This window comes from Talpa europaea (genome assembly GCF_964194135.1).
Source record: "Talpa europaea genome assembly, chromosome: 8".
Taxonomy (NCBI): Eukaryota; Metazoa; Chordata; class Mammalia; order Eulipotyphla; family Talpidae; genus Talpa; species Talpa europaea.
The window spans coordinates 107,870,672-107,882,268 of NC_140075.1; the positions used below are offsets into that span (position 1 = coordinate 107,870,672).

The 11,597-nt window shown below is 35.4% G+C and overlaps 1 protein-coding gene across 1 annotated transcript in view; it reads left to right on the top strand.

The window, feature by feature from the left end:
• CEP128 (centrosomal protein 128) overlaps positions 1-10,380 on the top strand; it is a gene marked incomplete at its 3' end in the record, with an annotated part of 367,236 nt that extends 356,856 nt beyond the window's left edge. Inside the window, exons 22-23 of the mRNA XM_084240528.1 lie at positions 3,202-3,310; positions 10,253-10,380. Coding sequence (XP_084096654.1) covers positions 3,202-3,310; positions 10,253-10,380 — 237 coding nt within the window. The remainder of the gene's footprint in view (positions 1-3,201; positions 3,311-10,252) is intronic.
• Positions 10,381-11,597: the final 1,217 nt, after the last annotated feature.

Consider the following 11,597-nt stretch of genomic DNA (forward strand, 5'->3'; position numbering starts at 1 on the left):
AGAAAGTATTTTTTTGCATAGTAAGGCTGTTTATATCAACTGTTTAATATAGAGAAAAAACTGAAATCATTGAATTTCTAACAATAAGAGATTAGTAATATAAACTGTGGTATAACCAAAATGATAGAGAAAATTCCTTTGTGTAATCTTAAATGACAGAGGAGTGGTGATCTTAATATAAAAATGTAGTATAGGGGCCTCCCTGGTGGCGCAAGGGGTTAATTAAGCACAGCACTGTGAAGCTATCCACAGCTAGTGCAGCACGAGTTCAATACCCATACAGGAATGTGACCCACATGGTACAGCAGACCTCTCCTGTCTCACCCGCTGTTCTCCTCAGCAGTGTACTTCAGTCAATCTGCCTGTTCTGTTCCCCACTTTGTCTCTGGTGGGTCCTCTCACCCCCACCCCACACCTCTGGCCTGTACCCTCATTCTTGTATGTATAAATAAATCTTTGAAAAAAAAGTGTATTATAATTGTTTACTTATAATGTTCCAAACCTGAAACATATAAAGTTTCGGTGCAATGTTCAATAAATATCATTTTAAATAAATAATAATTATGGTGGATTAAAATAAAACAGAAGAGGACTGGCTATCTTTCTAAATTATGTTTTGTCATCACTTTGACTTATTAAATTATGTGTGTCTTTTTGAACAAGAGGGTGTTTGCAAATGCATCCTTTGTACATGTAACCAGTGACTTGATGGGCCCAAAAAAGAGATGTTTTCAAAGAACTGGAAGAAATAACCCTTAAATTACGCTATTATGTTTATTTTTAATTTGTTGCTTTTTTTCTTCATATTTTTATTTTCCAAATTTCCTAAGAATGAAATATGTCAGGGTCATATGTTAACTGTCATGTCAAGAATCTGGTTCCATAATTACAAATATAAATTTATAAAAATATGTCCTTTTTTGTGAACATCACAGTTTATGCTTTTATGCCTGTTGATTTTGTGTTAGAAATTTAAAACTATGCCTCTTAGGAAGAACGAATAGGATTTCAATATCTCTGTGTATTTGTTTCATCCTTCCTCTGGCAGGCACCTTTTTGAGTCATCACTATGCCATGTGCTTCATTGGGCCACACGTTCAACCGGGCATCTCCCTCCTGGCCTCTCACTGTCTTTCTCAGCCCAGATGTCACAGGCAAAACATGAGTGTTTGCTCTTCCTCATTTTTCCCTCTGTTATTGGTGCATAACCATGAAGACATTTTTAGTGGGAAATCATTTCTTAATGCTTTTCTCATTCATCCATCATATAGAATCTATGGGGATTTCCAGCTCTGGCTGAGAACATAACTCTTCTCTCCATTGGTATATCTTCCAGCTCCACCCAAGCCTTTAGTATTTCACATCATAGCTGTACTAGCTAGCTTTATCCCTGCCTCTAGTTGCCCCATGTCAACCTATCCTGAAGTAGCTCTTGTGATACAGTTGGGGCATAATGTATATCCTTTTCTTACCAGAGATCCTAAAATTTTTTATCGAGTTTTTAGATACTTTATTTACTTATGAAATCCCCATAGTTTGTGAAAACCAAAAATCATTTGGTTAAAAACCTCAGGCCTTCATCTTAAAAGCACCTAAACTCCTTTTTGGTGCATGAAATCTGATCATCTTGAACATCTGAGGGTTGTGGTCATACTTTTAACATTTTTTTACATCCTTGTTAATATTTTAACAGTATAGAATTTCTCCCCTCAGATGGTCATCATAGTTCTCTATCCCATCACTAAAACACCTGTAATTCTCCACAATTGTGCCACACTATTCTGCACACTAACAAGAGATCAGAGTAATATTTGAAAAATAAAAATTAAAGCATGTCATTCCTTTCCTTAAAGCCTTTGGTTGTCTTCTGATTATGCCTAAGGAAAAAAAATCCCAAATCCAAATCCAGCCTCTGGATTTCATTGTAACCACTTCCCCATACTCACCGTGCCCAAGCCATGGGGCTTGCACCATGGGCACCATGGGCTCACTGGGCACCACCACAGGGGTCTGGAACATGGTTCCCTGCCACTGTCTCTTCCCCCACTTACCTCCCACTTTCCTAGCCTCCACCCTCAAGTTTTCAACTGGTTGATTCATTTGTTTCTACTTACCTTGCAGTCAAATATCACACCCACAGGGGCCTTTTCAGAACCTCAAATCTAAATTTAGTTCTTCCTATTCCTTTTCTTAAAGCCTGTATCATAGATTTTCATTGTGTTTTCTGTGTAGACAATTTATTTACTTAAAGCTTTTCTGCTAACTAGATGCCCTGCCCATATTCCTTAATGTTTTATTTGCTCTTTGACCAACACATAGTAGGGACCCAATAAATTACTGTTGAATGAATGAGTAAAAGAAAGAAAATAATGAAGTGTAGTAAATAGTTAAAAAACATTCAAGAGAAAAACATTGCAATTTTACTACTTATCACAGGAAAGTATATTGAAGCATCCTTTTAAAATCTTTTTAATTAGGAAAATTATTTGGTTATGATTCCATTTTTAGCTAAGATTTGGGGAAAAGGGCACATTCATACATTCCATGAAAAGAGGAATATTTTCTGTGTCACTTTTATTTATCTATTAAATATTTGTTGAATGACTAAGAGGATTAGTATAATTATTATGGAAAGCAGTCTAGCTAAATGTATTTAAAAATATCAGATTGTTTTTATTGACCCAGTATTTCCACCTAACAATTTGTCATAAGGAATAGTTCTAAATATGGAAAATGTTATAAATTTAAAGATATTCCCCACAGAGTTATTTATAGAAGTAAAACATTGAAAACCACCTAAACGCCCATTAAAGCAATAGCTGAGCAAAGCATCAAATATCCACTAGAAAATATATGAGTAACACATAAACCAAAGGTTAGGATAATAGAATGACTTCAAAAACGTTAATAGTGTTAATGGAAATAAACAAAGTTTTATAACAATGTTTACAAATCTGATCCACAGGAAAAAAAGACTGGAACAAAATATGTCAGGCTGTTATGACTACAGGTGGTTTTCCTTTTCTTCAGTTCCATATTTTCTTTAATGTGCACTTATTTTTTTACAAAAGTTATAATTGTATTAAATCATGATGTGGCATTGCTGGTATGTTGGGGTTCCATTTTATTTTCAGTGCATTTAAAGGAATCCTGATCCTTGCATGTTGTAATCCTTTTACTGAAATCTGTACTTTTTTTCAGGGTGACAGAAGCTTTGCTGAAAGTTGCCATGTTCATGGGTTAGATCATTCAACCTCTTGGCAGGATCAGGGTAGCTTCCTGTCTAGTCCACGATTTTCACACTTAAACTGTAAGTAATGAAGTCTTATACCAGTTTTTAAATTGGATTTTTTAAAAATGCAACTCATGGAAAAAGTAAAGTGGACAGCCAGAACATGATAGTAATATTCATGTTGTGGGCTTGAAAAAATTCTCCTTATGAAACATACAATTAATGTTCCCAAGGTCATTTATAATATTACCCCATTTTACTGAAAAAATGATAGAATCCCTTAATTTTTTTCCCTTTTTTAAATTTATTTATTTATTTATTTATTTTAGATAATAAATTTTATTGTTATATTCCCCATACAATTGCAGCCCCCCCCCCATTCTGACCCCAATCCCTCCCCTCCCGCCCCCGCCCCCCTAAAAGTGTCTCTGGTTCATAGTTTTTTGTTGATTTTGATTTTCACTTTCTTATAGTTATTCATTTTCCTGGTCCCTTATTTAAGTTTTCTAGATTCCTGCTATGAGTGAGACCATCCGGTATTTTTCTTTTTCTTTCTGGCTTATTTCGCTGAGCATGATCCCTTCCAGCGCCATCCATGTTGCTGCAAATTGCATGTGTTTATCTTTTTTGAATGCTGAGTAATATTCCATGGTATATATGTACCACATCTTCTTGATCCAGTCATCTATTTTTGGGCATTTCTTTTTAAAAGTTTACACTTCTCAGAAGAACTTAAAATGAATCACCCGCAGTAATTTTGGATGAGTGGGCAAATGCATTTAGATGGTATTAAAATAAAATTCGAATCATCAAAGAGTGATAAGTCTTTGCATAGAACTATGCAGAAATGCCTAAACCTGTGCAAAGAATAAGGATACTAATATTAATTCCAGCTGTATTTCATTCTGTGAATATAGTGTAAACGTTAAAATGCCAGCAACATTAGCAAGTGGTGAATCCGTTGACCCAGGATACCATCACCTTCCATGTCCCTTCTCTTCCCTACTCTACTTGTTCTACAAGCTTCAGCTCTATGTTACATCCATAAACAAGCCTCATAACCTACCATTTTAAGTATGGTTTCTGTTATGAGAACCCACACATATTACCTTTTCCCTTTAAAACCCTTCTCAGAACAATTATGTAGTTATTTGTTATTTGAGCAGCTTTTTATTTACTTCTTCTTCTCCCTCTCAAGAATGAACTCTGTGATGATAGGGATGATGTCTGTTTTGCTCACCACTGTTTTTCGGCATCCTTCATAGTAATTGGTACCTAATAAGTACTCAATTAATGTTGACTGAATGAGTATATGAGCTGTTTAATTTCACTTTTGTCCGAATATTATTTCATGGATTCACATTTAGGTAGCCATTTAGGTCTTCAGTTTAGCATAAGCATAGGGTCTTGTACATTAAATTTGACAACTCTGTCATTTTGAAAAGGTAGATTGCTATAGAAGAAAATAGCAAAATAAGCCACAAGGAAGTAGGTCAAATTCAAAAGTGATAACTCTCATTTTTGCTGATTTATATTCATGGATTCATTGAATAAATATTTATCAGTTTCTGATAAATGTTTTGGTTTTTATTATATCATGATTATTTTTATTCCAAAAGCTAAGCATTTTCTCTTTCCCATCCTAACTATTTTACCAACTGATTTTATATATCTGCATAAACCCTCTGCTTTTCTAATCTGGCAGTCATCCTTCAGTATGGACCATATATCAAGTTAGTTATTGTAACTCGGAATCTCATATACACATAGGCCAATTTTTAAATTTTTCATACTAAACAGTGGAAAACTTTCTTCAGTTCTGTCTGATTATGTAAACATAAAGGAAGAAAGTAGGGGCAAAGCACCACTAAACTTCATAGCATCCCATCCATTAAGATATTCAATAGCTTGGAGATAAACAGAGCCATTGTGTGAGCATGGAGCTCACAGTTCTGCTAATTAATTTTGCCATGACTTTTATGAGATATCATAGAAAGTCACCTAAAAGGAGATGGTCCAAAGACATTGGGTGGGATTGGGGGGTGGAATCAAGATGTTTGGAATTTTATTTCATATTTTGACAGGCATTGAAAGAAACTGTCTGCCTTCCCACTCAGTAGCATTATATGAACAGCTGTGGTCATTTCTCTCAGATATATTTCTCACAGGAAGTCATAGATTTCCATATAAATACAACGAGCAAAAGGAAATAAAGTTAACTGAGGCTAGGAAAATATATTGAGAACATAATCTGAATAGGAAAATACTTAGTATAGTCAATATTTAAAAACTCAGTGCAAAATTTCACTTAAAATAAACATCTTTATTAATTTGTTGATAAATTTACTATTAATAATTACTGCTTCCTAGATATATAGTTTTTGACTAGTTTTGTTTTATGATCTTCCCCCCAACACCTATTTCTGTGTTTTCAAGGATATATTTTATAATTTTAATAAGTACCTTGTTGTTAATCATTTTAAGTGGTTGAATTAAACTTATTCTAGAAATATTCATTCTTTTCTGCTTCTGATGAACCTTGAATTTTCTATACATTTTTCACAATGTGGTATTTTAGAAGTGGATTAGGGTTACCAAATACATCTCCATATTTGTAGCATAAAATTTATTTTACCTTAGCTGTAGAAATTGTCCTGTAATTTTTCTTTATACTCTAACATTAAAAAGGAGAGCTATAAGAGCCAAAAAAGAAAACAATGGAATGTACAGCAAACTGATGATATAGAGAAAAGAAAATGTCTTTTAAAATATCAATAATACCCTTAGAGACGTAAGAAAAACTCTCATGTACATTGAAAATAAGAGCAAGATGCAATGAAAAGTAAATACAAGATAGAGGACAAAGAAATTTAAAACATGACAAGATACAAAGGTATCAAAGTTGAGAAAATCACAAAAAGTAGAGGAAAAAGAAGTGAAACAGTAGATATTTAGAAAATCAATTCAAGAGGGACAATACATAGTGAGACTCTTAGGAACAGAGGAGAAAAGTATGCAGAATTAAAGGCCCCACCCAACAATTATCTGCTGCAGAGCAATAATCCTGAGATTTTTTTTCTTCACCCCCTCTCTGCTCTGATGGCCATGTTTCTCAGAATCCATGCCTTCCTCTTGCTCATTCCAGTCTTTTTGTAGGAGCACACCAAAGAATGGGAGGTAAATGGTTTCAGTTTTTGTTTATCTAAAAGCATATTTCTTACACTCACACTTGACTGAGATTTTGGCTAACTATAAAATTCTAGATTGTAAATGATTTTCCCTCTAAAGCTGTTGCGGAGTTGTGTTGCACAACCCAGTGTTGCTGTTAGGAAATCTGTTTTCTTGTTTTGACTCCCACTCCTTTGAAATGATCACTACCAGTAGCTCCCCATCCCTACCCTTGGCCCTGGGAACTTTTTCGGATCTTTGTAACCCCCGTGAGTTTTGTGATGATTTGCCTGCTTGCAGGTCTTGTTTTATTCACTTGTCTCACTATTTGCCAGGTAGGTCCTTTTAAACTTTAATTTTCTCATTTGGAAGGAAGAAAGGAAAGATTCCATCAGGAAAGTCTTTAGAAATTAAATGAAAACTGGTAACTATTATCTGTTTCAGGTCAGCAATTGGAAAGAGGAGAAAAAAAAAAAACTACTAATGGACATAAAGCAGGTCTAGCCAAGCAATGAGAAATTATTAAGGATGGTCCTAGGAAAGAGCCAATAATAAATAAATAAATAAACAAACAAACAAATAAATAAATAAACAAATAAACAAATAAATAAAAACATGGCTCTGTTAATAACCCCAGAGGGAAAAAATGGTCAAGAAAAGAAGCATGATCATAGTATACCAGTTAGGTTGTGTGAGCCATATTTGCGTAGTGATAATAACATAAACACTATTGACGTAACTGGAAATTGAGATGTGACTATACTGGGAGGATGGCATGATGGGAAGTGGATGAGTGTGGCTAAATTTAAAGGTAACCATTTAGGAAATAGCATTATTAGCTTCTTTGTCTCACAAAAATTAAAGTATAGAAAATAGAGCTAAAAGAGTTTGTTGTGGTTGACTCTGGGGAGGAGAATTGTGGGATTAGGAGGGATGCTGGCTTTCTTTGGTATTGTTTGATATGTGTATGTCAGCTTTGGCTGATAAGGATTCTTATAAAAATAATGTGTTTGCCTAAGAAAAGCCCAGTTTTTAATGTCTGACTAGCAAGTGTTGCATGTTCTTGTTAACTTCTGAATGAAGCATGAAAATTGGACTTTTCAGCTTAGAGCAGTTTAGGTCTATATGAAGACTTGAGAAGTTGATAGCTGAAGGTCCTGAGTAGACATGAGTTTATGAGCCTGCAGAACAGGATCCTTCTTACTCACGTTCAAATTTGTACTGGATGAAACCCTTTTGTCTATGCTGTAGACGCTAGGACATTCATTCTGCTGACTTAGGTGCCCTGTCAAACTTTGACCAAGTGAAAGTGTAGAATCACTGACCATGGAAAAAACAAAGGAAATGGGAAAATACTGCATAATTTGTGGTCTCTGAAATGATCCAGCATTAATGAAAGTTTGTTTTAAGTAGTAATTTATGTCAGCTTTGTGTAGTTCAGGTCAATTCAAGAAAAGGTAGATTCCTTCTGCCAGGAAGAAGGGAAGAAATGTATAAATTGTAAGTTTATATTGCCATTGGAAATAGAAACACAGAAATCCATTATTTAGAGCCATGATTACTACAAATTTATCCTGGCTAGCTAGAAGTTATGGCTGTGATTCAGGACCCTCTTTTAGAAGACTTGGATTCTATTACCTTGAGCCTTTAGACAGTGGGGGCTTAGTAAGAGAGACTCATAATACCAGCTTTTGATACTCTCATTTTTGCTTTTATAAGTAGTGACTGACCACTCGTCTCCATGTATAACTCCTTTTAGGCTAAAGGCATACAACTTGAGGACAGGGCCTTCACTCCTGGGGCTAAGACCAGTCCAAATTTGAATGAGGTCTGTGATATTCTGACGACTTCTCATCAGATTTCTTTGAGAAATCTTGTTGTTTGCAGAGTTTGTGTCTCTAAATTAAATTTTAAAAATAACTGCAAATTGCAAATTTTTTGAAACTCTAAAACTGTTAAAAACAATTTTTTAAAGATAAATGATAGGTTATCCCAAAAAGAATGAACTGTGATTTTTCACAGGGATGAAGCGTTATCTAAGGATTATTATGAGAATTAAAAATTATTCTTACATATAATTTTAATTTGATATTCTCAGAAAGGCAAATCGATGAAAATTGCTTAAAAAGAACTTTATTGTATTTCCTTACCTCAGTTTAGATTGCTATAAAAAGAAAACTTAGTATTTTCAATGCTTGTTTTTAGGTGCCTTTAAGTAGGCGTTTAAGTCCCTCCGATGAAATATAGTTTATTCACAGCAAGAATAGCACACTCTTTTCACTTCAAAATTGTACATCAGGGTCTACCCAGCTAACTAAATAGACTCTTTCATATGTAATTTACCCTCAAACTTATAGAATAGATGCCAAAGATTTATGGGACTGAAAACATTGGTCTGCTGCTAAGATAAGAACATTACTATCTCTTAAAAATCCCTAAGTTTATTTCTTGTTCAAGTCATATTCCCTAGGAGGCTATGAGCGAGGCTTTCTGACTCTGGGAGTGTGGTAGTGAACAAAACACAAAAAGTCACCAGATTTCAGGAAGAGATAGGTAAGCAAGTAAGCAATTTAACACAATGCTTCCAGCCATGAAGATGAAATGATGCAAAGTTCCTGGAACAGGACTGCTGCTGTAGATTGGTCATCTGCTATGACTTTCTCAAGATGGACCTGAAACCTGGATGGCAAGAACCAATTGACTTAAAATTGGCTGGGAAGAGTTTTCTGACACTGGCAGTAAGAAGAAGCGAGAGAAGAAAGTGGCGTGGTCTGCCCCTCAGTGAGAGAGTTAATAGCGGGTGGAGGGTGAGGTCTCAAGGGAAACTTTTCAGCCACAGTCATATTTGTATTTTTTCTAAATTCACTGATTGGTTATGGGTTGGGTTGGGTGGGGAATGAGGGCGTTAGACAGGAGAGTGACATGATTTATCTTTTAGAAAGATAAATTGTGTTGTGATGTGGAGAATGGGGCAAGATGAAAACAGGAAGAGAGAAAATGATAGCCTTACTAGGGTGATGGTAATGTGAAGCTAAAGGGCTCTGGTGAATTGGGGAGGTAGAATCACTACAACTTTACTGTTAAATTGAATGAGGAGCAGGCGGAACTAAAGAAGAAGGAAACCAAGGTTAGAGAAACTGTGCAAAGGGGTACAAGATAGTTCCAATTTAGGATTGTTCAATTTACAGAAGTGATACACTTGGTTCTTGGATGATTTTGCCCAACTGCAGGCAGTGGCAGATGGGACTCTGGGCACTTGTAAGGTGCCATGAGCTCAGGGCTAAAGTTTGGCATATCAGGTGTGTTAAATGCATTCTATACTTACTACCCACTTACTATAGTTTTACTGGATTTTAACATTATTGTAAATTGAGGAACATCTGTGTATCATTTCCAAATTTCCATCTGTGTATCTTTTCCATTGGAAAAGAGTAAGGGTTGGGCAGACATCAGAGATTAAAAATCAGGCAGAAAGATTTCTTGCAGATAGTTGGATATAGGTCCCTGGAGCTCGGAAGAGAGGTAAGAAGTAGTAGAAACAATAAACCTGGATTCCCGCTTCTTTTCTGTAACAAAGGAGGTGCTTCAGATTTTTCTCTCCACAGTTCTGTGTGCTTTGTATTATTGTATCCTGGCCAAGCATACATCTTCCACTTTCAGATACTCTTCAAAAAAAAAAAAAAGATAGGAAAGTTTTTATTAAAATAAACTGATTTGTTTATTCCTGCACTGAAGGTCTATCAGTCCATGTAAAGTTTACAGATAATGAGATAAAAAACAATGATTACTGCTGATTTTGTCATTCCTGGAATTATATTCATCTAGGTTTATTTTTCTTTTTTATATTGCCAGCATTTACTCAAAGAACCTTTGCTCCAGATTCATCGTTAAACAAGGAAGATGCCACAAGTTTACCAATGGATGGAACAAGTCCACTGTACAAAAAGGAAGAATATGAAAGCAAAAAAAGCAAAATGTAATGACTTGCTTTATATGAGTGTTTCACAAAGAACAGCATATCTGTCACTGCCCAGTTTGGCCCACATTATCTAGCAGTCGTGTTTCTAGCTTCTGCTCTTTAGCATTGCCAAACAGAGATAGCGATACAGTTGGTCTTTGTGAATGATATAAATTAAACAAATCCAAATAATACCAATTCATGAGTGATATGCAACTCACTTATTCTCAATTTATGCCAGTGGAGTGGTATTCTTTACTTTGCATTTTCCATTTTCAGGGGTGATCAGTCACGGTTTGGGATGTATAATTGAGGCCTTTCAAAAATGACTGTCTAAGAAGGGGGAGAAATGAGTTCCCCTTGAGGCAGAAGTTGTCAATACTTTAAAGTCAAGGAGCGTTTATATACAATTGATCTTTAAAAAATGCTTTCTGTCTAATAAATTATCATGTGTTACAACAAGTCATGGAGATATGCCCCTATACCACTAGTCCACTTTATAAATGCTCAGGAGTGTTACCATCCATCATTTCACAGTCTGTTACTAAAAGCAGTATCTTAGCTATTTCCAAACATCCATTTGTAATAAGAGTAAAGAATTACAAACGATACCTGAATTGTAGAGCACTGTAAAGAGTTTGTAGCACAATTCACTAATTTATCTTTTTGTGGCCAAAGAGCCCACCATGTTAATTCTAGTCATATCATGGACTATCTTTGGTTTGCTCCGACCAAACCCATGTCCCTGAGATTTACTCTGCAAGAGTTCTCATATAATTGGATATTACCTATTTACTTTCAACACCTCAGCTTTTCTCAACATCAAAGCATTTTTAAGAATGTACCTTCTTTACATGCTGATCTACTGGTAAGGAAAGATTTCGCTGAAGTGCTCAATAACAGTCAACATCCAGAAATGGAATCCCCCTGGGCCATGGTGGAGGGACTCTCCCCGCTGCCCCCACTCCCCACCATACAGAGATAAGGACAATGAAGCCACACCTTCATGGTGTGATCACATTCTGTGTTTGTTAAAGTGGACTTACTTGTTTGATTTCTCACATTTCATAAAGATCTTCCTATTTCCACTCAAAATATGTTTTGCTCACTTTCCATACTTGAATGTACAGAAGAAGAAACGGCACTCACTCTTCCCATGAATTGGAATGCAGTGGTTACTTCAAAAGACACAAGTGCTTCATATCCAAAAAATTACACAATACAATATACATAAGTTCT